The sequence below is a fragment of the Candoia aspera genome, chromosome 2 (genome assembly GCF_035149785.1).
Source record: "Candoia aspera isolate rCanAsp1 chromosome 2, rCanAsp1.hap2, whole genome shotgun sequence".
Taxonomy (NCBI): Eukaryota; Metazoa; Chordata; class Lepidosauria; order Squamata; family Boidae; genus Candoia; species Candoia aspera.
In genome coordinates this window covers 113,402,614-113,430,072 of record NC_086154.1, presented here as the reverse complement: position 1 = coordinate 113,430,072, position 27,459 = coordinate 113,402,614, and the positions used below count along the sequence as shown (strand labels likewise).

The window sequence follows — 27,459 nt, the reverse complement described above, 5'->3', positions numbered from 1 at the left end:
TTCTTCAGCATTTTGCGTTCCAGTCTCATCCAGCCTCCAGTTCCCAGTTAGAAGTCCTGTTCCTCTGCCTTGTTGTGGCCCAGTTGGGCTCATTGAACCCAAGTTTTCGTATATCAAGGACTTATTTATCGTAAATAGTTATTTAATAAATAGTATTTTTGATATTACTCCGCCTGGTTGCATAGTCTGAACAGGACAAGGATGCACCAATCACAGAACTGTTCAGTCAGAACCACACAAGATACATTGGGAGAAAAAAGGGTGAGGCATTTAAAAGAAAAACTTGCCAGCCGTTAAGCACAGGGGTTGCTCTATTATGCTTTGGGGTTGTATGACAGTGGCACAAGAGATATTGTGTGTGGAAGGAAGAATGGCCTCAACTAATACAATATCAATATATGCTGGATGCTAATATTCCACAATCAGTGAAGATATTGTAGGAGAAGAGATAAACAGTACATTTTTAACATATTACAGTTGTTAATCAATAACGTATTTATGTCTCGTATAAAACCTTCTGCATAACCACCTTGTTTTCCCCTCCATCCCTTCTCCTGCCTTATCTCAATTTAAATCTTACATAAGTTTAGCCACTCCATGCATCTGATGAACTGTAGGTCGTGAAAACTTACGCCTTGTAATAAAGTATGTTAGTCTGAAAAGGTGTTACCAGACTTCTGATACTCAGTGAAGAAACTGAAACTGAAGAGGTTGCTAATTTCAGCAAAACAATCCAAAACGTATCACAAAATGAAACATGAAGTATTTAAAGATAAAGGTTTTAGAATGGCATTCACAGTCCCTAGACTAAAATACTGAAAATCCACAAAGTAAGTATTGCATGAAATATTGCATGCAAAGATACCTAAGAATATTTACAAGCTAGAAAAGTTCTGTGTGGAAGAGTGGGAAAAAATTTAGCTGAAATGTTTGGAAGCTGTTATTTCTGCCAAGGCATTGTTACATAGTCCTCCCTGAAAGGGTGTCCAATTTCGACATCTGCCATATTCAATTTTGAATCATGAAAGACTGTTTAGTATGGATGCAAATTTGAAGAAGGGGGGTGCATGAAAAGGTGCAGTGCAGGTCAGGGGGTGCGGGGGTGCGGCACAGGTCAGGAAGGGTGTGCGAGTCGCTGGCATGGTGCAAGCACGGGGTAGGGAAGCTGTATGGGTGTGGGAGACTTACCCCAGCGGCTTGCAACCTTCCCTATCGGTTTTCCCATTGACTTTGTGGGGAAGCCAGCAGGGAAGGTTGCAAATGGCAATCACATGATCCTGGGGTGCTTGGCAACCCATCATAAGTGCAGACATGACCATGGGGGTGCTGTAACGGTCATAGCTTTGAGAGCCAGTCATAAGTCCCTTCATTCAGCACTGGCATAACTTCAAACGGTTGCTGAAAGAATGGTCTTAATTATAGGTCCCATAACCCATCCATAGGCAAATCCATAAATCATTAACATTTCAGTCCTGGTATCAGCAAAAAGTCCATAAAGGGATCCCAGATTTATACAAACATGTCTTATTTTTACCTTGATCAAACAAACCAACTTTGTACTCCTTCCTTTTGCTTCTAACTATCTTAATCTTTAGTTCATTCAGATGCTGTTGTAGGATTTGATCTCTCTTCAATTTTTCTTTTTCCCATTTCAAAGGTTTCTTCAAGGCTTTAATCAACTTCTTTTGTAAGTAGAGTAAAAAGTCCTTATCCAGGTCTATCTCTTGGCTTCTCATTTGTATTTCCACTTCAGTTGTTTTCTCTTACAGTCCATTTTTTTCCAGTATTTCTGCAAATTCTTTATGATTTTATATTTCTGTATCAGGCAACATTTGTTTCATCTCCTTATGTTGTAAATCTTCCAAGATGTTCCCATTCACATCAGTAATTTAATATCTTTTGGACAGTCTATTCATAGAAGCATGCATCGTTACAGAGATTGAAGTTGCTATTTTTTTACCTCATTCTTCAAAAATTGTGTGAAATATTTCAAATGTCATAGCATTTTCTGTCATTTTGGAAGTTCCAACACTGACCAAAGACAAGAGATAGGCTTTTTACTTTTTTTTCCCTTTCTGCCTGGAATCTTTACTCCCGTCTAGCGTTCAATTTCTAAAATCATAGTCTCAAATCTGTTTTGACTTAGGAAGGACTAACAAATTGGTTCCCACAAAGGTGGCTTATTTATATAATTATTTCTGAAATCTTATAGCAAAAGTACTAACATTCCATTATTCCAAGTTTGTCTGGTCCCTTAAGTAATTTATAAGTTTCTTAAATCATTTAGTTTTTTGCCATTTGTTTCTAATTCTTTAAGTTCTTAAGCTTATAGTTAATTTTTCTCTTATTCAAGAATGAAGGTAAGCTCACCAGGTGGCTTTTCAAACTTGTCATTTTGACGATCTCTAATATCCTTTAGGTAGTTGAATAGGTAATTTCTGAAAGTGATTAGAAAGTGAGTTAGCGAACTCAGTGTCCTTTAAAAGGCTGCACTGCAGTTGAGAGCATGGTGGTTCCCTTTGTCTCCCAGCACTCAAACCCATGGGAAACTGCTGTCCTGTGGTCTCTTCATAAGGAGAAGCCATCTGGAGCACATGCATCCTACGTAGAGCATGTGTAATGGTATGTGGGAATGACCTTGGGAGGCAGGGGGAAGAGCCATATCCAGGGGAACAGTCGAACAAGCAGCAGCTGAGCCTACAAAAGGAATGTGAACATGGCAAACATCTCAGAAGGGACCCTCCCTAGTCTCTTGGTGTGATAGAATGTGAAGGTGACCTTGGAAAACAGGGAAGAGATGCTGCCTAGGGAACAATCAGATAAAAGAAAAGGAAGTCCACGAGAGGGTAACAGTCTAACGAAAAAACTTAGGAAAGACCTGCCCTGACCATTCAAGCAATAAATAAGGAGGGCAGGACATTTGTACTTTCAGACTTGCAAGAGTCTGTTAATGTCAGGGAAACAGGTGAAGAACCACGCTGAGCCAAAATTCCAACTACAGTTCTTTATTGCTCTTGCCATTAAACAGAATCTTGCCAGACTAAAGGTACTGACCTATGGGTAAATATTCAGCAATGGCTTTAAGGTTGGATTACCTTGAACCTCTTAACTTTCCCACCAGCAGAACCTGGACTGAGCAATCCTTTCTTTCTGGAATGTGCCTCCTCCTTCTTGGGAAGGAGCACCAGCTCTGAAATCCACCACAGTTAATGTAACCTTACAATAAAGCAGAATTGGTCCATCTGGTTGTGCTTCCTGTCTGGACTACTTCGCTAGGCTGACAGCATGTTACAGCAGTCCCAACTGGATGGTGATCAAGGTAGGAGTTTTGTCACCAGGGCATCCTGGTTCAAGTAGGATCATAAATGGCACCCCTGCCAAACTGGGCAAAATCCCCCCACCAGTCAGGAATTACACCTGCTGCTTTATCAGGGGTCAACAGTCTAGGAGGACCTCCAAGTAATGAACCACCTCCTTCAGGAGGAGTGCAACCCTGTCCAGAGTAATTACTGGGGCCGTAGTTATTGGATTGCCCAGGTATTTGACAAAGCACAGTTCCGTCTTGGAAGGATTTAATCAGACCTTGTTTCACCCCATCAAGATCCTCAATCCTGGCATTGGAGGCACTTCTACATTATTCCCCACCCAGCCCAAGGTGGCAGTGCATAACTTGGTATCACCAGCATACTGATGATACCTTACCCCAACTCAGTGAATGGCCTCCAACAGCCACCTCACATTGATGTTAAATAACACAGGGAAGAGCACCACGTCCTGGGGAATCCAACTCAAGTTCATACAAGTCAAGTGGTGGGCCCCATAATCATCAACCATTCTGGTGGTAGAAACACCACAAAACGGGAGGAAAATTGAGAAGTTCTACATGTAAAACGAGCATATTAGCCTTGTGAAACAATCACCAACACAAATTACAGGATTTAGAAATGTCACAGATTAAAGTACAGCTCTATGGGTATATAGATTTTACAAACTAAAAAAAAAGTGAATATCTGTATCTCCCACTTTGAGAAAGAAAGAATTCAGCCCTTATCTGTTTGGAAGCCAGATTCCCAGCTGCTTGGGCAAAATATTAGCTCTCCCATTTGAAAAGAGCTGGTATTATGCACCAAATCCATACAATAAACACACAACCTACACACCAAATTTCAAGTGAGAAAATCAGACTTTATTCTCCAAGGAATTGGGGAGAGAAGGAAAAGCAATGTGTCTTTTAGATTCTTCCAAAATTAACTCGTTCTGAGAGCACCAAAATAAGAAAATCCAGAGCGAGCCTAGAAACAAACATAAATTGCTTCAAACGTTATTTTAAAATGTGTATCAGCTTCAACCCTATAGGTATGTGATAATCTGAGTTACTGTATATGTTCAATTTCTTACATTTATTTATTTATTTACATGCTGTCAGCTTCGTTCTAAATTCAAAATCAAACTTGTCATTACAACCAGATCTTCCTCTACCAGTTTTCCAGGATGCAGATAAGCCACTGCTCCACTATATTTCTTCTCCCTCACCCCATTTTTGTTCCATCTCTGCCATTCAGGGAGGTGGGAAAGGCAAGGCCTTTGGTTGCTGGCCAAGTTTCATTGTTGAAGGGAAAGGTAAGAAAGGAAACACCTGAGGTTTCAACTACTGAGCACTTTAATGCAATCAAGCTACAGAAGTCAAACATAACTTTAAATTGAGGAATGTAGACTGTTTAGTGTTTCATGCATAAAGATTTCCAGAAAAATAGTACCCATACTGGCAGCAAGTGCCTAGAGCAAAAACATTTTTCTCCTAATTCTTCAACCATTTGGGCAGCCATAAAAAGTAGGTAAAAGGTTCACCCCAGTAGAGTCCTGCTTCATATTCCTTGGGAATTAGTTTAATTCTGAATTGTTCTCACTTAATTGTTTAAGAAGTTTCCTGAGTTCAGATGTAACAAGGAAATGTGGCTTGTTTAAAGACAGAATGGCTGTTTCTGAGCTCTTCCTTCGGGTGTAAAAGAATGCTTTGGCTCATTCACAAAATCTCCTGTGGTGCATGTTCCAGAAGATAGAAGAGTAAAGAGACAAGAAAAGATTAGAGAGTCTCCGCAGGAAGTGGACAAAGATCAAATGGTACAGAATAGCTTTTTGTAGGCACAATCACCACCTACATCTTCAGGAATCTTGGGCTCTTCAGCAAGGCCTGCATGCTGAAGCTCCCAATTAGTCCAGAACACGTCTGCCTCCGGGATATGAAGAGACTTAAGGTCTACAGATAAAAGCTAAGTTATGCTTTCCTCAGCAGAAAAATATTTTACTCAAAAGCAGTATATAACACAACAGTATCCATGGGCTGGAAAGGGCAGGGAGCATTTTAGAAAAGCAAGACTCTGGCATTAAAAGAAATAGAGCTGACTTCCCTGCACCTCACTATAGTAAGTTCTTAGATTTCAGGTCTACCCGGAAGGTACACCTCACAACTATTTTTTCTGTTTTACAGCCTTATGCAAGCTTCAAATCTCAGTCCTTATCTATTAGAAGAATGCTGTGAATTAAAATCCAATAGATAAATCTGTGATTAGATCACAAACGCATCTAATTGTTACTCATTCTTGCATCATAGTACTGTTTGGTTATTTCTGACACTTGTACCAAAATGTTAATACCCTGTGCTACTCCATTATGAAAGTCAAAATTATGTATGAATAATCCCCCATGCAATTTGAACAACTTCCAGACGTATGCTGTAGCAGATTCTGTATCTAGATGAGATTTCTTATACCTTATATACTAGAAACTTGCGCTACGCCTGCATGAAAGTGAAAGATTTAAGTCTTGGGCAAGTCCAATTTAGGTAGTTGGAAATGAGAGAGAGCTCTGCTAAAGACTGTGGAAAGTTGCTGCCAGTCAGAGTAGACAGTATTTGGCCAAATGGAGGAACAAACTAATCTTTCTTTTTAAACAGATTCTTATGGAATCAAGGGACTATGGACAAACTACTGTAGATACTCCTTGCAGCCTATTACGGGAGATAAGCACAGACACATAACCTATATGAAATCCAAGAGCAGTAGAAGCCATTGTTTGATTAAAATGGGATACACTGCAGAATCAAGATTTGAAGATTCTGCATCTGTGTGTGTGTGTGTGAGAGAGAGAGAGAGAGAGAACGTTAAGTGTCAGGCTCTGCCTGAGACCCAATAAAAACACAGACGCTAGAGTAGACTTTAGGTTCTGGTTTTATTTGGGAATAGAATTCATGCCCTTAGAAAGCTGAGAGTGAGGGGAGCGCGCCGGAATGGGATTTAAATAGCCCGCGCTGGTCAGCGCTCCACCCCACCTTACCCCAGGTGTGCCCCACGAGTCCCAACAGTTCGTCCAGGTGAGAGGTCGTCCAGCCCCGGGCATCACCTCGATCGCCTTCCTGTGCAGTGATGATCCATTGCCGGGCGATCAGGCTTCTAATTCCTCGAAAGCCCAGGCGCGCCCTTCCGAACCTCACCTGTTCAGTTGTTATTCAATTTCATGTCAGTTTCCTTTTATTGTTGCTTCCTGGGCTGCCGGCCTCGGTCGTTACATTGTTTCTTTAGACCCATTACTGCTTTTTTGTGTTTCTCTATTGCCCTTGCCTTATCAGCCAGAGACCCATAATCTTGTATTGTCATGCGAGCCGTTGCAATGTCACAAACATCGCAACGGCGATCATGACATACTGCCCCCCCTGAGAAAATCAAGCCGAGGGTTTGGAGGGATATGCAGTATGGAAGTTGCGGATTAGCTCGGGAGCCTGGATGTCGCGGGCAGCGACCCACTCAGGGTGTGGAAAGTGTTTCCATTTTACCAGGTATTGGAGGGAGCCCCGCAGCTTGCAGGAGTCGAGTACCTCCTTGACCTCGAAGTGTTGCTGTCCGTCTATCATAACTGGTGGGGGGGGGGAGTGCGTGGGTGCCACCAGGAGTCACTTGCCGGCTTGAGTAAGCTGCAGTGGAACACCGGGTGCAGCTGCTTTAAATTATGGGGCAGGTCCAAGCGCACCGTGACTGGGTTCACAATTTGTGTCACCTAGAATGGCCCAATAAATTTGGGGGCTAATTTCTTGGATGGTTGCGGTGATTTAATGAATTTGGTGGATAGGTAAACCAGGTCCCCTACCCAAAAAGTTGGTTGTTGGCACCGGTGCTTGTCTGCCTGCAGTTTGTATGCGGTTTGTGCCTCTTTAAGCGCGTCCTTGATGACGGGCCAGGAATCTGAGAGTTTGGAACCCCAGTCACAGGCGGCCACTGCTGGGGACAGGGGCTGAGGGAGCTCGGGGATGGGGACGAATTCCCGACCTGACACCACCCCAAAGGGGGTTTGTCCTGTGCTTTGATGTATCGCGTTATTGTATGCGACCTCTGCAAATGGGAGTAAGTCCACCCAGTTGTCCTGGTGGTAATTTATATAGGAGCGGAGGAATTGTTCCAGTGTGGCATTAAGGATCTCTGTAGATCCGTCCGTCTGGGGATGCCAGGAGGTTGACAGGGCTTGCTGGGTACCTATTAGTTTCAAAAAAGCCCGCCAAAACCTCAAGGTAAATTGTGTGCCCCTATTGGTCACCAAGCGGGAGGGGCAGCCGTGGAGGTGGTACACGTGTACCAGGAAGAGTTTCGCCAGCTGTTGTGCTGACAGGATTAAGGCACAGGGGATAAAATGGGCTTGTTTTGAGAAGTAGTCTTTGACTACCCAGATGACCGTTTTCTTTTGGCTGGGCGGTAAATCCACGATGAAATCCATCGAGATTTCATCCCAAGGGCGTGAAGGTTCAGCCATGGACTGCAGCAGCCCCTGGGGTTTACTGGCCAGTCGCTTGGCCATCGCACACACAGGGCAGGACGCCACATACGTTTTGACGTCCTTCCTCAGCGAGGGCCACCAAAATTGGCGTCGAGTTAGGTGGAGGGATTTTAGGAACCCAAAGTGACCAGCCTGTTTGCTGTCACGCGACCTGCTGAGGATAGTCGGTCTTTGTGAGTCAGGGACATATAACCTTCCCTCCACCCAGGCGAGGTCCTGTTCCATAGTCACTTTGTTAGGGTTGGCGAGGAGCCAGAGATCAGATTTTAATGCTGTTATAAAATTTGTACGTAACCCACCTGGCATCTGTGGTTACCTGCAGCTCTGGGCGGGCTGCGCTGGAGTCATTTGCAAGGGGGGGGAAGGCTGTCCCCGAGCGCGGCTCCGGATGACAGCCGCTAAACCCAATTGGGAGTCAGAAAGCACAATCCCTACGACGTCAGAGATAGGCTCCGCATCCTGGGGTAGTCAGGAGAGTGCATCTGCCAGGAAATTTTTTCCTGGGATGAACTTCAGCTGGAATTTGAACCGGCTGAAAAACTGAGCCCAGCGTACCTGCTTGGGGCTGAGGCGCCGGGGCGTACGGAGCACCTCAAGGTTGCGGTGGTCTGTCCAGACCTCAAAAGGGCAAGTAGCCCCTTCCAAAAGGTGACGCCAAGCCTCCAGTGCTGCTTTAACCGCAAATGCCTCTTTCTCTCACACGTGCCAGCGCCTGTCTCGGAAAATTTCTGGGAGAGATAGGCGCAGGGCTTCAGGATTCCGGCAGAATCCTTTTGCAGTAGGATAGCCCCAATTGAAAAGTCGGAGGCGTCAGCCTGCACAACAAAAGGCCGTTTGGGGTCGGGGTGGGACAGGATTGGCTCCGCTGTGAACAGTGCTTTCAGCCTGTCGAAAGCGGTTTGACAGTCGGGAGTCCAATTAAGTACGGCCCCTGGATTTTTGACCTTGCGCGTCTCCCCAACGCCTTTGGTCTTCAATAAATCGGTCAAGGGCAGGGCAATTTCAGCGAACCCTTTTGCGAAGGACCTATAGAAATTTGTGAACCCAAGGAAACTTTGAAGCTGGCGCCGGGTGCATGGGCGCTCCCAGCTCAAAACAGCCTGAACCTTCGCAGGGTCCATTTCTATGCCCTTGCCTGAGATTCTGTACCCTAGGTAGTCCAAGCGCGACTTGTGAAATTCGCACTTGGAGAGCTTAGCGTAGAGTTTGGCTTTCCAGAGCTTAGTGAGAACTTGTCTCACTAATCTCTCGTGTTCCCTCTGAGTCTTAGAGTAGATTAGGACATCGTCTAGGTAAACCAAGACTCCTTTGAACAGATGTTCATGCAGCACCTTGTTGATTAGTTGCATGAAGACCCCCGGGGCCCCCGCAAGACCGAAAGGCAGTACCTTGTACTGGAAGGAGCCCAAGGGACAGTTGAACGCTGTTTTCCACTCGTCCCCCTCCCTGATGCGAATTCGGTAATACGCCTCGCGGAGGTCGAGTTTGGAAAACACCCTTCCCTTTGACAAGTGTGCCAGCATGTCTTATACGAAGGGGAGGGGGTATTTGTTTGACAGGTAGGCGGAATTTAGTCTCAGGGTGCCATCCTTCTTCTCCCGGAATAGGACGGGCGCTCCAACCGGTGAGTTTGCCGGTTCGATGAAGCCCCTAGCGAGGTTTTTGTCTAAAAAGTCCCGCAGCGCCGCCAATTCCCTCTGAGTCATGGGGTAAATTTTGGGCTTGGGTAGTGGGACGTTTGGGAGCAGTTCAATTGCACAGTCTGTCTTGTGATGGGGTAATTGGTCCGCCTCCTCCCCCCCGAAGATGTCGGTGAAGTCCGAGTATTGCTCCGGCAGTTCTTCCGGGGTGGGGGGGAGCGTGGGCTTGGTGGTCGACGATCTCAGCCCTCCCCACAGTCAAAGCGGAGGATTTCTCCCTTGCTGGCGCCTGGTAGAACCTGTCCTCGAATGTTATCGAACGGGTCCTCCAATTAATGTAGGGGTTGTGGCGGGTTAGCCAGGGGATCCCCAACACCACTATGGGCTTGCCTACCAGGGTGACCACGAAGTCTATGGTCTCCTTGTGGGTGCCCATTTTCAGGGTGACCTTCCTTGTACCCTGGGTGGCCGGTCCCCCCCCCCCGCCGTGGAGCCATCGAGTTGCTGAAAGATCAGCGGCTTTGGGAGGGGGAAGCAGGGTAGGTTTAATGCAGCGGCAATGCCCAGGTGGATCAGGTTTCTGGAGCACCCAGAGTCCACCAAAGCTCCGACCGCGATGGCTTTGGAGCCATAGGTCAGTTCAATTTCCCCTGCCAGGATGGGACAATCCCCACTCACCCTGGGGGTGTCACGCCCATTCTTCACCACCTGCCCAGCAGCGCTGCTTAGGGCAGGTGGAAGGCGTTTCCCGCCGGCTGCTCCTGGGTGTCCAACACGTCCCCTGCAAGGTAGGCATCCTCTTCCTCGTCCGGGGTCGCTAGTGCTTCTGTCAGCCATCTAGGAGGGTTGGGTGGCTTGTGTGGCGCCTTCTGCATTGGTCTGGGCAGGCGATCTGTCGTTCTGGCCTTGAGGCATTCAGCTGCCCGGTGGCCCGTCTTCCCACACCTGACACATTGCCCGCGGGCAAACCGACGTTGTTGCTCCGCGTCCCATGTCGAGCCCGACTGTGGAACTGGCCCTTTCCCACTGGGAGGGGGTCTGTCTTTCTCGGTCGCTAGCATGAAGGTGCGCTGGGCGTGCTCAGCCTTCCCGGCAAGACAGATCCACTCGTGCAGGGAGTCTGGATCGTCTCTGTATAGTGCCCATTGCAACACCTCACGGTTGAGGCCATCCTTGAACATGTCGATCAAGGTGGCCTCGGACCATTCCGTGATTTTCCCCGCTAGGACCTTAAATTCAAGGGCGTAGTCTGCCACCGCTTTTTGTCCTTGGCAAAGTCCTTTAAGGGTACTCTTGGCCCTTTCCTTTGCCAGGGGGTCTTCGAAGTACCACTTTAGAGCGGCTAGGAAGGTGTGGAAGGTAGCCAGGGCTGGGGCTCCGGACTCTGACATCTGGACGTACCAGTCCGCAGCCCTGCCCTTGAGTTTTGTGGCCACCGCCGAGATTTTGGCCCCTTCCGTTGCAAAGCAATGTCCATATTGTATCATGTAGTTCGTGGCGTTCATCACGAAGAACGACAGGTTCGTGGGGTCTCCGTCAAATTTCACGGGAAGTCCTTGGCAAACCCCCCAACTTGCGAGACCCCCACCTGTGGGTGGCTAGGGATGACCCCCACCGGAATGGGACCACAGGGCCCTGAGAAAGAGTCCCGTGCTTGGCCCCTTCCTCTCGGGGTTGTCGATAGGGTAGGTGGGGTGCCATGATCCCCCCCTACCCCCTGTGCAGTAGTGGTCTTTGTGAGCTCGCTCATCACTGATACCATGGACTGGAGCATGTGTTCCAGGGCTTGTACCTTGGACTCCAGGGCTCTGAACCTGTCGGGTGTGACAGGGTCGTCCATCTTCAGTGCTGCCGGTTGCTGCCCAATCGGCAGTCCCGCGACTTCCCTCTTGGGCGTTTGGGGGTAGTGGAGTCTCTAGGTGGTGTAGGATGCCCCCGGCCGGGGTCCCGTTACGCCATCCCACGTGAAGAGTTGTTGGCGCCCGATTTCCTCTTCCATTGGGGCTCTCCACTCTGGGCTGGAGCTCCAGGTTTGGAGCTGGGGTGCGGTGTGGGCAGGGAGGGAGCCCGTGTCCCATCTCGGGTGCGCCGACTCCAGAAGCTGTCTGGTCGTCTCTCCCACTTGCTTTGTGTCTTTCGCACCTCCAGTCTGAAGCGCCGACTCCATGGCCGTTCCCGGTTCCGTCATCGCCGGTGTTCTCTCCCGCAGAAAAATTTTCCGGTGGAGACCGGCGAGGTTCGTTTTAAACGACTCTCAGCTTTATGTCAGGCTCTGCCTGAGACCCAATAAAAACACAGACGCTAGAGTAGACTTTAGGTTCTGGTTTTATTTGGGAATAGAATTCATGCCCTTAGAAAGCTGAGAGTGAGGGGAGCACGCTGGAACGGGATTTAAATAGCCCGCGTCGGTCAGCGCTCCACCCCACCTTACCCCAGGTGCGCCCCACGAGTCCCAACAGTTCGTCCAGGTGAGAGGTCGTCCAGCCCCCTGTGCCCCGGGCATCGCCTCGATCGCCTTCCTGTGCGGTGATGATCCATTGCCGGGCGATCAGGCTTCTAATTCCTCAAAAGCCCGGGTGCGCCCTTCCGAACCTCGCCTGTTCGGTTGTTATTCAATTTCATGTCAGTTTCCTTTTATTGTTGCTTCCTGGGCTGCTGGCCTCGGTCGTTACATTGTTTCTTTAGACCCATTACTGCTTTTTTGTGTTTCTCTATTGCCCTTGCCTTATCAGCCAGGGACCCATAATCTTGTATTGTCATGCGAGCCATTGCGATGTCACAAACATCGCAACGGCGATCATGACAGTAAGTGAACAAGACTCAGAAACACAGATTCAGCTTTCTGCCTGACTATGTAATTATTTCTCATAGTCACCTGTTATACAAAACTGTTGTGAGGGTAACTGGCAAAGAAACTTTGAAGGAAAAGTAGGGTTGAAAAATGTAAACAAATCATCTGTCAAGCTCAAAGGAAGTTACTGTAGCTACCCACCTAAGAGAAATGGCTGATAAAACTACTTCCCCTCAGCCCCCAAGAACACTGCCCTATCTACTATACCTTAATAATTACTTCTGGAAGCTTAAATCCCTTTCTCCCAGCAGCTTGGGTCCACGATACCTCTCCCCTCCCCTGCTTAAAACAATTTGTGCTAAAGATTCCCTTCAAAGAAAAGGAAAGCAGGATCAGGCAAGGCCTGGGTCTCTTCAGTACTTCTTGTTGCCAGGATTCTTCTTGTTGAACAGGCTGACCTTGTTGGCAGAAGAAGACTCTAGTTTCACTTTATCCATTAAGGTCTTCTTAATGGCAGCTGGGGAAACCTTCTCCTGGTCAGCTAAGCACTGTAGTTCCCTGTTGAAGACAGAGAATGTATTAGCAACTCAGAGAACACAGCCCAAAGGGGGGCACTTCTTTTCTCTTTGTGCAAGCACACCTTGTCCTGATGCAGGATGCCTCCACAGCATTGATGAGCAAAGAGCGGAAACCACCGCTCTCTAGGAAGTGAATGGCATAGATGGTAGCACCTCCTGGCGAGCAAACATTGTCCTTAAGTTGTCCAGGGTGCTGCTCAGAATCCAACAGCATCTTGGCAGCTCCCTACAGTATTGGGTAGACAAATCAGAGGCACGTTAGAGAATAGCAGCAATACGTTTAACCTGTACTTAGCTAGAACTCTGAGGGGAAAAATGTAAATTATGGCAGATACAGCCCTTTTCCTTAAAACCGTAAATTGTCCATTGGATTCGAAAAATTATGACCTGTCTCACACATGACTGAATGATCCAGTACTGTCTCTGTTTCTTCTGCTTTCATTGTTGGGTGGTACAGGGTGCTTCTTTCAATTTCAAACATCCAGCTTTTAAAAAAATAATTTGACTTTTTTCCCTATCAAATATCAAGAGGCAGAGTAGTCATAATGACCACTCTGATGACCACAAGGTAAGATACAGACCAACAAGGCTTGAGCTCCCAATCGGACTGCTAGCCTGCGAGGAAGGCCCATCTTCACCCCTCCATCCGCAAGGGCATCCAGAGCCGTGAATGCCTAGGAGATCAATAGTGAAAGAGAAGTCAAGGTAGAAGTTCTGGAAGTGGAATTTATTTTTCTGATTATCTAAATTAGAGTTCCTCAATCTAGTGCCCTCCAGCTGTGCTGCATCTACAATGTCACAACTCCCAATCAGCATAGACTGAGGCAATTGTTGTATTCCAGAATTTTAGCAATGGATCCTCGTAGGTGGCCTAGGACAGACTGGAATAAACTAGAACGCCAATGGCTCTGATGACATCTAGGAAATCTAACTCTCAGTATAAAGCCTGATTCTCAAGTATTGCAAGCTAATCTGCCTCCTCTTAAAATTCAAGATACTAGTTACATTTCTGCATACAACTCCCCCACCCCTCACCCAATTCTTTTACATTCTTTTTGGAGAATACAGGAAAGACATGGCACATACATAAGCAGGTCCGCTACCACTGAGTCCTGTCACAGCATCTATCAAATCTTCTTCCACTTCAGTGCAGAAGCCCACACTTGCCATCAGCTGTTCTAAGAGCTTCCCATCTTCCACTTCTGCATGAGTTCCTGTGGCATAAACGGTGGCCCCTTCTCGCACAATGACTGGTGTATTGGTCATGCACCTGATCACTTTTGGGGTGGGGCAGAAGGCAGAAAGTTTCTTGAGACGAAAAATAAGAGAAACAAATGAGGATATTTAATTCAGAACTTTTAAAAAAAAAATTAGCTCTAGCAAGTGGTCCAGAAAATTCAACCCTGCCTTTTTCAGGTTACAGACATGTGGAGAAGAGCCAGTGCATGTTCATTTGGTACACATACAGTGTCTCTTCAGATCTTTAAAAGAAATATAGCTAGGTGAGAGCAGAGATTTCAACCTCCCTGTGCTCATACTTGTTATTCAAACATCAGAAAATTCTTGCAGAAGAAATAATTAAAATTTTAAAAGCAGGTTATATCTGCATTCCCCAACTTGGTGCTCTCCAGATGCATTGCAACTCCATTTTCCTAACTAAGATACTGTTCATTCTAGGAGTTGTAATCCCAACACATCTGGAGGTGCCAAGTAAGGAAAAGCTAAGTTATACATTAGTCACATCTGCCCATGGCAATTTAAAGAAGCGTCCATAGGATGGAAGCGCTCCATGTTTCTACACCCAATGCCGAGAGCACCAGAGGAACTGAAGGAGGCACATGCTTAAATCAAAAGTATGGGAATGCCAGTCAGCAACAATAAATTGTCAAGGTAGATGTTTTTTTTAAGACAGCAATAGCAAAAATCTAACCGTGCCTTGAGCATTATATTTCCCCAGGGAAAGCTAGCTTATTTTACAAACATCTGCTTTTTATAAAGTCTTTTCCTAACAAAGTAGATCCCAGACCAAAGCTGGAAGACATCTGCGTTACTTCTACAGTGCTGAACAAGCCAGGTGCCAACTCAATTTGAAAAAATAATTCCAGATGTGTCAGAATGATGCAAGCTTCATAATATTCATGCCCGATAGGCTAGCCTCACGCTGATATCACCAGAACATTTCCAAATTCTCTTAATGATCCAATGGTTTTAAAAAAGCAAACAAATGCAGGTTGCTTGCAGGTTACTGTGTCTTCATGCATGGTGACAGCAGCAAAGTTTTAGCAAGGCCAGGCATCAAGGGTAAATGAATACTGTAGGTGAAGGCAACAAGATCTTTTAAAGACTTTGCTCTATAGTGAAGAGAGGAGAGTTCACCAAGTTGAGACAGCAACCGTTATCAAACCAGTCTGGTAGTTAAATGCAAAACATCATCAGTCATGCCAAAACAGGCTTGGACCTAATTTTAAAGGCAAGATGGACACACTGATGAGTAGTTTGGAAATCTCATTGTTGGTTTAGCTCCCCACAGCTAAAGGAAGGACAAGTAGCACAAAGCTACTCAATAGATGACCCACTGGAAGATACAGCATCACAGAGCGCTTCCCCTTCATTCTATAAGACCAAAGCAATTATATTTGTTGCACTGTCACCACCAATTTCTAGTTTGTCCTTCAGAAGAATCTGCTAGCTGCCCTTTCCTTACACAGCTCTAGGCCCAAAAAACTTAATAGAGATGAGTGCTGATTCTCACCTTTTCAATAGAATTGATAGTAACACCAGCAGCACACGAGACCACAATATGTCGATCTTCTATGTCTGAGCCAATCTCATCCAAGATAAAGGGAATTATGGGAGGCTTCACTGCCAGAAACAGGACATCACTGTTTTTAACTGTCTCCTTGTTGCTTATGGTGAAATTTACACCCATTTTCTGGAATTAAGAAGTTGCACAGCAATTGTTGAAGCATCTCTTTCTTTGTGCTCAGACTACAGCAAGGACAATTGGATTAGACTTGGAACCAGGCAGAAGTTGGGCACACATTAATTTTCCTAGAACTACAAAGGCAAAATGAACTTGATACATAATAGGTTAAAGCCAAAATAATCCCACATCTTGATTTTAAACAGGCAAAAAATGAGACAAATGTAGAGATTCAGCTGTTTCAGATACTGGGGTTAGGGTGAGGTTTTTTGGGCAGAAATAACTTCGCCAGCCTGCAGCCAATCTGAGATACAGAGATTCTTGGGAAGAATCATATATGCTGTTTGGAAAGTGTTCAGTATCTAGAAACATCCTTATCACCTTTTTGTAGTTCATTAGCTGCACCCTAGCCTAGACATACAGCCAGTGAACTAGTTTCAAATTATTCAGGGTTACATAACTGCACTTATTTTTATATGGCACTAAATTTAAAAAGAATTCAGGAACTCCAATGGGTAGAAATATGTCCAAGAATGTGAGTTAGTATATAACAATGGAGACAAATCACACCTATCAAATGTGGTTAATTGCCCAAAAGAATTTGGCTTTAGAGACCTTTCTCCCTTTTTTGTCTCATCAGAAATATGCTTGGCAGGACCTAGCGAATGGCATTACAGCTGTGTTACCCCATTTTGGAGAGGCCTAACAGGCTTCTTCTTCCTACTTTTAGACAAAAGTGAACCCAAAACATTTGAGTGTAATCTCTTCCATTTTAACACTTATGGTAGTGCTGTTTTACTATGTGTCATGATGAGTCTAGCATTTACTTTATATATTTATAATGAATATTTTATAAATACGTATGACTATGTAATTTATATATTTATAATGAATATTTTATAAATACGTATGAATATGTAATCAGAAATGCACATAACCTCAAACAGTCTGCAGTTTAAGACCAAGTCTGATCTCAACCCGATTCTATGAATAAAATGTTTCTAAAGATAGAAACCAAGGACTAAACAATGAATTATGTACAAAAATGTAACATCTAACTCCTTTACCAATGCCACCATGAGCGATGATAACTGACAGCTGTGGTGATGGGATGTATTAAATCTTCTCCATACATTTTAAAATGTGCATTTGCAAGGGAAGACATGCCCTTGAAGCTAATGGGAAAAGGATTATGTGCTCCTCCTGGCAAGTATTTCCACACTCAAATATCTCATCCTAAAGTTATTCTTCAAGTGAAAAAAGAACTATCAAATTATATGCTTTTCTGAGTAACATGTAGGTCTACTATTTTCCCAATTTTCCTACTTCTATTTTATATCAGTGAAATGTTTTCCAACTCTAGTAATAGAAAAAGTTATGGCTGGGAAGTTTAGTTCCTGTAAACATAACACAGCTAAAAAAAGCCTAAACTATCTCAGTACATGGATGAAGCGTGCAATGCCCATGTTCCCGCTGGAATTACAAGCCAGTATTCTGGTTTACCAGTAGAAGTACGCTGCTCCCTGTTGTTCCTATCGCACCCCTTGGATCCCTCTGCTAGTAGGCATGGCTTTAAAAAAAAAACCTTGCGTGGCTCTGTGGGTTGGTTACTATACTGTACGGACTAGGAATTCTACTTTATTCCTCTTGGAACAAGCCAGACTGGTACCACAGTTTTGTTCTTGGCATCAGAATATGGGTTGTTCCAAGATGAACAAGCAAGATTCCTGTCAAGCTACACGAGGAAACCAAACCAAAAAAACACCTGATTTGTTAGTCGTGTCCACTGCCAGAATGAGATCAATCAAAGCAGCATGCACATCACGTACAAAAATGTTCTGTATACAAACACAGCTAACAAGAATTTTATGAAAGTTTTGAGAGCAGAAAAGAGGCATTTTAATATTTCAAATGCTATAACCTACCCTCAAGCCTGATACTGTTGGGAGATCAGTGTCTGGTGAGCTTGCTGTTATCTTGTGGGCAGCCAAAATCCCTAGAAAAATAAATATTGAGTTTTATTTTGCGATAGCTTCCTACACCTTATTCAGCTGAGGATTCACCTCTTGATTATTTCCAGAGGCATAATTAGTGTTTTACAGGCCGCAAAGCAAACCTTTTAGATAGGCTCCTCCATTGGTGAGAGAATTCAGATGCAGGCCGAGAACAGGCAGGAGAAAGGGAAGGGGAAGGTCGCACAGCTACTTCTTCCATGCTATTACAACAATGGAGACCATGTGAGTGTTCCCCTCACCTATTTAAAGTATCATTTTTCCCCTCCTGCTCAACCATTAGACTCATAGGGGACCCATCTCCTTTCCACAGAAGCCTCTCCCCTAGCTGCCCAAAAGCCTTTTTCTCTTAGGCCCATCATAACTGCGCTGAACAAATCGAGATGACCACTAGAGGGCATTAAAACATTCTGGTTTTCTGTATCTTTTTGCTGCCATCTAGTGATTGACTACATTTTTGCTGCCCAGCTCTGGTACTGTAGTCCTACACAATCAGGTTTGTTGAAGGCCTAGGGAACAGTTTCAAACAGGAGCCTGGCACAGCATCCTCTGCCTGCAGGCCACAATGCAGTACTCTTCTGTCTTCACTATATTCTTGCCAGCATTATCACCTCCCTTCTCAAGGCACCCATTCCATTTTTCTGTCAGTATAATTTTCACTACCTTTTACCCTATTGTGGATTTTCATATTTTTTAGGTAAAGGGATATTCAAGTCTAAGGGATAATATACAAACAGGCAAACTTGTCTAGAGTGTTTTCCTGCGGAACTACACCCTTGAGAACTTTGTTTCTTAAATCTGTGGTAAGAGCTGTGCTGTCTTTTGCAATGTTTGCAGTTTTCTTCATAACCAGTAATACACTCTTCTAGCCCCTAATTATTCAGTTTAAAGTTTTGTAAGAAAAAAACTTCTAGAAATTAGGCAGGGCTTCCAGGGTTCTGGTTGCTGTGATATGAATATTTAAATGCAACAAGGATTCTCAGAAAAAAATACAGCATACATATATCTGCTCTAGTTTCTCATTAATTAGTATTTTTTCCAACAATGCATATACTGCAGTGAAAAACAAGGTAATCTGGACAGAGTGGTGATTTATATGGTAATATGTATCCCAAAATCAAAGATGAGATTAGCTTCAGAACTGTATCTAACTCTGTTGTATTCCAACAAAAACAGCACTATGTCTTCATTAAAACAATTATCATCACACAAACATATAATATACTTGAGTCAAGGGAAAAAAATATAATCTCAGACACAAATTGATATGCATAAACCACAAATGATTAGGATGAAAATTCAGTACCATTTCTAATATTTTAGAAATATCACATTAAGTTATGGTTTGATTTTTTGTTTTTTAATCCGTTCAATCATGTCCAATTCCCAGAGACTGCCTGAACAAGTCCTTGCAGTTTTCTTGCAGGTTTTTCAGAAGTGGTTTGCCCTGGCCTCCTTCCTAGGGCTGAGAGAGGGACTGGCCCAAGATCACCCAGCTGGCTTTGTGCCTCAGGTGGGACTCGAACTCCCGGTCTCCCAGTTTTTAGCTTGATGCCTTAACCACTACACCAAACAGGCTCTTATGGTTTGATTACCTATGGTTACTTGAATAACACACAATTGGCTTGGTCTGCACAACATACTAAACCAAAAGCAAGCAAATCACATTAGGGTCTAACACACCGTGCAAACCTGAAATAAAGTTGCAGAAATAAATATAAGACTGATGTACCAATGAGCATCCGTTTATTGCAAATCAGTTTCAATTTCTTGCACTTGCCTACCTGCTGCTGTGAAGCCCCTCGCCAAGGAAAAGGCAAGCTGCCCAGCACCGATGAATCCCACACTCATGGTAACAACAGTTTCTATAAGTGACCTAATGGACACCTAGTATAAAAAAGAGAAAACGAACTAAACGTGCCAGTGATAGTAGTGTAACTCTATTGCAAAATACAGGAACCGTCTTCAGGCTCTGGACTGGATTTAGGGAATCGGTAGATTCAAGTATCTGGGATAAAAGGGCTATTAGAAAGGCTACTGCAGGATCCAGAACTATCACTCACACTCAGCTTGACATCTCAGCTCGTTTCATCTTTTTCCTTTCTTGGTGCCGACTCCACCTCCCACCTGCTGCTCTTATGCCACTGCTCTCTTTTCTTCCCACCCCTACCGTCCCCGTCCCTTGAACGCGATCCTCCATTCCCTTCGCATCGCGGGTTGATCCCTTCCATGCCCCCCACTGCGTGCGTCTCCTCGAAGCCAGTTCACCCTCTAGCGAACATACCTGGAGCTGCCCACGTGGCTTGTTCGGAGTCGGTGAGTGGGGGGAGAAAAAGAAGGGATGGCGCCGTCGCGTGGCAAAGCGCAGGACGGAGATAATCCCACGGCCAATCCAAATGAGGGGGTGTGGCGTCCTCATCCTCTCCTTCAATCAGTTGCTGAGAAAGCGCATCGCCCGCTGGCTATTGGAGTAAGCTTTGTTTGCAGTTGCATCAGTCGACCCTCAACGGAGGCCGGGAAGGAGTACTTCTTCGTGAGATTCTCAGGCTTTGTTTTTGGCCGGTAGTGACTGCTGCGACCTGGGCGTTTCCTTAGCACCATACAGTACAGCTTCGTGATTGCGCTGCCTCCTGGGAATTGTAGTCTCTGATGAAAAATCTTGAGTTGTTTGAAAAGATGGGTCATAGGAAAATCGTGGTACTGTACCTGTTAACTGCAGTACTTGACTGAAAGTGTTTGGAAGAAACTTGCTTGGAAATAATATCATTTGATCTAGAACCCTTACTTTCTAAGTGCAGTGCTGCTAATACATATTCGTTTTGTTTTTTCAGTAAGGTCTCTTTAATACAGCATCTTGGAAACTGAAAGAGGAATTTCCAACCCTCATTTATTATTTTCGTTAATTAAGGAATAGTTTCTTTGAATGATCTAAAATGCTTCGTCACAGGTTTCTTTCTATCTGCGCTAAGTGGTTGTTTAGTATCTTGATTGTTTAGGTCTGTTCTCCCTTCTATGACTTTACCAGCCTCCCCAATCTCTCTATTCAATATAATTTTTATTAAGAATTTTAATTACAGTAGTAAAAACTAATACAAACTAAACTTAGAGAAAGAAAATAGGATGGAAAGAAATAATAGTGCAGGAAAAAAGAAAAAGAACAAAGAACAAATACAGTATAATAAAGAAAAATAAATATATAAAGAAGTGACTTCCAACCTTCATCACAAGTATAAACAAATTTAATAACTCTTCCTCCCCTATAAACAGATATCTCTTCCTCTCATATCCCATCCCAAACTTGTTGTTCCGAAGGTCTCTAATAGCTTTAAGATAGTTTTTTTCATTAATTTTTATTGCTTTTTAAAATAATGACAGAAAAAAAGAAACAATACACAAAGATATATACATTATCAAAAATAAAAGAAATACATAAGTGCTTAAAAACGTGAGAAAAATATAACAAAAAGTAAAATAAAATGTATCATTACAACAGTAAACGATTATAGCTTTAATAGGCAATTCCAAAAGTGATTAGAAAGTGAGGTTTGTGAACTTAGGGACCTTTAAAAGGCTCTGCCATATTTGCGAGCAAGATGGTCGATCCCATTGTCTCCAGGTGCCCAAACCCATGGAAGACCGCTGTCCTGTAGTCTCCTCGTGAGGAGCAGCCATCCGGAGCACATGTGGGCAATCCCCCATCCTCTCCTTATCTGGAGAGGTTCCAAGGGTCCGGTCTACTCACTGGTTTGCTAGACATCCCCTGGAAGTCTGCTAATTCAGCTTTGCAAATGCTCCTTGGCATCACATGAGCCCTAGAAATATTGTCATATTAGGATAACATTAATTATTAATAATTATTAATAATTTATAAATTAATATTAACAATATTAGCATAATAGAAAACTTCTTTAAACTACCTTTTTGCCTTTGCCTTTTCTGCTGATAGAAACACAGTAGTGTTATCCATTTATTTTCATTGTTTCCCATGGTGTTGTTTATTTTTATTTTTTGTCTCTTTCATGTTTTTTGTGGAATACTAACCTTTTTCAAAGGGACGCGGTGGCGCTGCGGGTTAAACTGCTGAGCTGCTGAGCTTGCCGATCAGAAGGTCAGTGGTTCGAATCCGCGTGATGGGGTGAGCTCCCATTGCTAGTCCCAGCTCCTGCCAACCTAGCAGTTCGAAAACATGCAAATATGAGTAGATTAATAGGTACCGCTTCAGCGGGCAGGTAACGGCGTTCCGTGTAGTCATGCCGGCCACATGACCATGGAAGTGTCTACGGACAAACGCCGGCTCTTTGGCTTTGAAACGGAGATGAGCACCGCCCCCTAGAGTCGGACACGACTGGACTTAATGTCAAGGGAAACTTTTACCTAACCTTTTTCAAAGGGTTTCCTAAGGTCCAGGCAAGACAAAATGTTAGGGGACTCCCCCTGTATTCCCAGTTGTATCATGAATATACATTTCCTAAATAAATGTTCTAAATAAAGAAATGGGTTTTTAAAAAAAGATGGGAAGATAATAGATAATATTAGATACAGCTATTTGACTACAGTATAGCATAGTCTGGATTTTCAGAAGTACTAGATTGAATGGTATCAGTTCTAAAAAAATGGCTAGTATGGAAGCAGCCAGCTTTATGTTCTAATTCACTATAATTCAAAAATACAACCACTCTACCAGTGCAAGCTAAATAAGGGAAAATATAAATGAAATTCAGCCAATGGAACCTTTTCTTTCTATTCTCTTTTTAAAAATACCTATTCTGAAAGAAAACAGAATTTTGCAAACACCATGTCACACTGTGTGGTTCTGGCAGAGGTGGTAGACATCAGTTCCTTCTATCAATTTATTTTTGTATTTAATGTAACAATTAGAAGTGTAATTATTTATACAGAGATGTAAGCTAAAATTATTGACAGAAGACTGAAATATTTCATAAAGCTTTAAATGTTATTATAAATATGTAGTTTATACATCAACCATAATTAAAATTAGTAGCTTTAGCATAACACTGTTTAAAAGTAGCGGCAGGCAGGATTGCACAATGGTGGGGGGAGCATGGGGTTTTGACAATGTAAGTTCCCAGTGGCTGACCGCACACTTTGGAACATCTTCTTTCTCACAGACAGAACACACTCAACTGTCTGGCCTTCAGGCAGATGCTTAAAACCTGATTAGTCCACAGAGCGTTTGGGTGCTAAAGGTGTATGGGTACCTAGTCATTACACAAGTAGTTAATGGACTTTCTTCCTTTTGAGTTTTGTGAATTATATACTTTTGATGTTTGTCAACTGCCTTGAGTCAACAGACATAGGTGGAACAGAACATTTTGTGTGAGAGGAAGATTTTTAAAAACTACATTAACACAAATTACAAGGAGACAGTAGAATGGAACAGAGTTTCCTGCAATAGGCAGCAGATCCCCATAAAAAACTCCTGCAACAGTGATTGAATGATAATTCTGAATTATTAATTCTGAACATCCAGACAGAATATAATTCCAGGAGGTTCACGCCTTCCTGGTCTGTTATCAACTATGATAACATCTGTTATAATTAAGTCAGCATGTCTCCCTGAGCTGTCTAGCTATCAGGTTTCACAACTCATCCTTATCCTGTTGATTTGTATTCCTATTGAATGTATAGAGCATAGAGCAATCCTGGGCTGATAACTAGGGCAAGGATTTCTATGACCTAAAAATGTTAGAAATATGCAAGCATTTATGACCTTTAAATATGACCAATTAAACCCAAAATACGACTTTTAAAGCAAAAATATAACTTCACACTTTTTCTGAAATTAGCACCCAATTTTAAAAAATCTTACACACACACACACAAACAAATTAAAAAGTTTATTCTTCTTCACTTCCAGTACAGAAGTGCTAGTATTGAAGGAATCAAATGAACATTTTGAGAGTAAAATGGTCATCCCTGGATTAGTTTTCATTAACAGAATTGCACTGGATGACCACGTGCATCTTGAGGTTATCAAACTCAGAACTCCTTCTCTTGTCCACCAGTATGTTCTCTTGTCCACCAGTATCTGGAGAAACTCCGTTTGACATCACAAGAGGTTATAGGAACAAATTTGAAAAAAGCAAAATCATCTGGAGAAAATTCTGGCTCGATGTCTTCAAATTTTGCTTTGAGTCCATTTAGAACATTACTTATTTTGCAAAGTGTTGAATAACCCAGGTTAGAATGCAGCACTCTTTGCAATTATCACTAATTTTTTCAGCCACTTTCCCCTTTGCTTCCTTTAAATCAGTTTGTTTTACAATGTTCAGTGCATCACTAAGTTCCATTCCTACAGTTTCAAGGCGGGTGATTGCTCTTGATAATCCACTGAAGTTAGATCCTATATATGCTAAGTTTCCAGCCAAGGTTTCAGAAAAGGAATCTTGCACAATCTTGATTGAGGAAGATTCACAACAGTCAAATTCTTTAACTATCCGTTGCAAGGAAGCATAATTTGTGAAATAATACACAGCCGCATCTAGCCAAGTCCCCTAACATATCACAACAGGTTGGGGAGGGAGAGCCAAAGTAGGAGCAATTTCTTTGAACTTTTGTACTTGAAGTGCAGCTTTAATGAACACTTTTTTCCCATTCGAAATTATCTTATCTATATCAGAATAGTTGTTTCAAATCTCTTCAGCCACTCTGTGTAAACCATGTGCAAGGCATGTGATATGGATCATTTTTGGATAAAGAAGTTTAAGTCCCTTGGCTGCTTTAGTCATGTATGGAGTGGCATCTGTTACAAAGAGAGGGATATTTCCCCTTTTTACACCATCTGGCCAGAATAGTTTCATAGAATCATCAAAGAGCATAGCAATAGTGGAATTGTTTACTTTTTGTAGAGTTTCACATGTTAGAAGAAATACTTCAGCAGGCTTGTCACATTTCAGAGTGCCAATAATAACATTGGCTACGTATCTTCCATTTACATCACTTGTTTCATCTATTGAAACCCATATCTTACTCTTGTCAACAGCAGATCTTCTCTTCATAGCAGGAAGAGATGTAATTTTTCCTTACAGTTGATTCGTTTGGAATCGGGTGACTGGTGTACTTCTCCAAAAAATGCCTGAGGCTACCACTACCTAATTTCCTTAAGGGAATATTTGAAGTAACCATCATTGTACAGAGATCCTTACAAAATTCTGACTGGGTATTCGATGAACCTGCAGTTGAAGAAGAAGCTCTCTCAAAAAGGAGACGTTTCCTGTTCTCAGTGAAGGTAAATCTTGCTAAACAGCTCTTGTGTTTTGCAGTGTCACAATGTCATTGAATATTACAACGCTTTTGGGCCAATACTTTAACTTCACACAATTTACAAAACAAAATATCACCATCATTACTGAAAATCTGCTCCCCAAATTCTTGGACAAGACTTTCACACTTGCTGAACATCTACTTTTGGCATGTTGAAATCAGATTGCAGCTCTCATGTGACTCCATCACCTCAAACACACACACACCTGAGTTGGGAGCAAATGAGAATAAAAAAAATAAAATAAAAATAGGCAAATTCTCACTCTTTTTTTCAGGCCTGGTCAGGGGAGAAGCCTGCTGAAGTCATTTTAAAAAAGGTTGCTCTCCCTCTCTTACATACACAAACACAGAGCCCTGAGTTGGGGAGCAAATAAGAAAAAGAAAAAACAGGCAAATTCTCACCTATTTTTCAGGCCTGGTCAGGGGAGAAGCCTTTTCCCTTTCCCTCCCTCCCTCATACACACCCCTGAGTTGGGAGCAAATAAGAAAAAGAAAACAAAACAGGCAAATTCTCACCTTTTTTTTTAGGCCTGGTCAGGGGAGAAGCCTTTGTTCCCACCTTTCTCTCTCTCTCTCTCTCACACACACACACACACACACCTGCCTGAGTTGGGAGCAAATAAGAAAAAGAAAAGAAAACAGGCAAATTCTCACTTTCTTTGCTGGTTCGAACTTGCTGGCTTATCAAGAGGGTTGCCAATGACCAAAATACGATGTTTGTTACAAAATTAAGCAGAAATATGACATAACACCTTTAAAAAAGTCAAAATATGACTTTTCAGGCAAAATAAAAAGCATCTAATTCTCACCAGATTACTCTAAAACATGTTTTAACTTACTTATAAATTCAAATAAAGGTTTCAGAAAAAGTATGACATGTCATAGAAGTCCTTGCCCTACGTGATGACAGAGGAATCACCCACTGCAGAAGAACCATTACTAATGTTCGTCTTCAGTGTGTGCTGCATGGACATCAATTTGCCACTTTTTTGGTGCTCTCACACAGCTTTCTGTGTCACTTGACTTTTTTGTTTTGTGACTTTATAACGTGGCAGCTGCGTTGTGGATGAGAAGCTCTCAACCCCCAGCACCCATAATATAGCCTCAGAATTGAAAATGGGCCAACCAGCCAGAAGGTTGGTGTCTCTTTCCCTAGGCCATGCCAGATTCAAACCAGTGAGGGCAAAAAGAAATCAGGTTCCTCCCTTCTCTGTTTCCTTTCAGTTTGCTGAGAATTTTTCTCCACTGTCTCCAGTGCCACAGAATTCCCATGTTCCCACCATTCCTGGCTTGTCTCTGGAATGCTCCTTGTGGTCCTTAATACTTCTGGAGCAGCTGTAGTCACAAAGCTACCTACCTGTTGGGTTATTTGTTTCTATATAGGTCTGACAGGCAGGTCACTATCCTGGTCTACATCACTAGAACAATGTAGGAAATAGGAAGAACAGCAGCAACACCACTAGAGAAATGATGGACCTGGAACACTCTAAAGTGATGCCCTGGGAGGAAGGCTTCCATACGGAAGGTCCTGGTCTTCCTGCTGTTGCTAGGGAAAGCATTACTGTAGGTAATAACTGCCAGTCAGACTTGTCTCTGCCTGTTGGGATATTTGTTTTTACAAGGGTAGAGCTGAGCTGTACTGTTATTTAAAGGTTCTGACAGATGCCTAAACCCACTGCTCTAGCCATCTATCAAAACTTGCCTTTTCCTCCTCCTGCCCCCAGCCAACATTAAGGGAAGTGATTGGTAGACGTTCTTCCTACTGGCAAGGAAATCTACCAATCCCTGTACCTGAATTTGCCCTACAGTAAGTTAAGACTGAGAGCCAGTTTGGTGTAGTGGTTAACGCACCAGGCTAGAAACCAGGAGACCATGAGTTCTAGTCCCACCTTAAGCACAAAGCCAGCTGGGTGACCTTGGGCCAGACACTTCTCTCAGCTCCAGGAAGGAGGCAATGGCAAACCACTTCTGAAAAACCTTGCCAAGAAAACTGCAGGGACTTGTCCAAACAGACTCTAAGAATCAGACACAATTGATGGCCTCATCATCAAGGCAGAATAGAGATGATTAAGTAGACAGACGTAATTAGGCTGGCATCCTTTTGTGCCACCTCATGGACTGGAGGAAAGCATGTTAAACCACCAGCTCTCTGGATGTGCCCATTTCTCTGTCAAAACCAGTGATACAGCCAAGTCTATACATGATCTACTTAGATAAGGGCTTTTGATTTTGAATCCTATTTCATACTTTAAGGCTTTTTTGCTTTTATTTATTGAATAGAAAAAATATTTAGAAATATAAACAATTATTAGAGTTATAAAGGAAAAAAAAATAAAATTAAAGAAAACTAAAAAGAATCCCAAAATGTACAAAGCATCTATTGATATGGATGGATGGATGGATGGATGGA

At 43.4% G+C, this 27,459-nt stretch overlaps 1 protein-coding gene across 3 annotated transcripts; it reads right to left on the bottom strand.

Annotated features, from left to right (window-relative positions):
- Nucleotides 1-11,768: 11,768 nt before the first annotated feature.
- Nucleotides 11,769-20,264, bottom strand: PYCR1 (pyrroline-5-carboxylate reductase 1). Of its 3 annotated transcripts, none has more exons than XM_063293283.1 (8): nucleotides 20,050-20,264; nucleotides 19,550-19,652; nucleotides 17,679-17,749; nucleotides 15,583-15,762; nucleotides 13,917-14,138; nucleotides 13,412-13,504; nucleotides 12,893-13,056; nucleotides 11,769-12,810 (listed from the first exon to the last, which is right to left on the bottom strand). In XM_063293283.1, exons 1-8 carry the CDS (start codon nucleotides 20,182-20,184, stop codon nucleotides 12,666-12,668), a joined length of 1,113 nt encoding a protein of 370 aa, XP_063149353.1. In that variant the 5' UTR covers nucleotides 20,185-20,264; the 3' UTR covers nucleotides 11,769-12,665. The 3 variants fall into 3 exon arrangements, with proteins under 3 accessions (XP_063149353.1, XP_063149355.1, XP_063149354.1); XM_063293285.1 differs by having other exon boundaries at nucleotides 19,550-19,641; nucleotides 20,050-20,073; XM_063293284.1 differs by lacking the exon at nucleotides 20,050-20,264 and adding an exon at nucleotides 19,936-19,992 and having other exon boundaries at nucleotides 19,550-19,641.
- Between the last annotated feature and the right edge of the window lie 7,195 nt (nucleotides 20,265-27,459).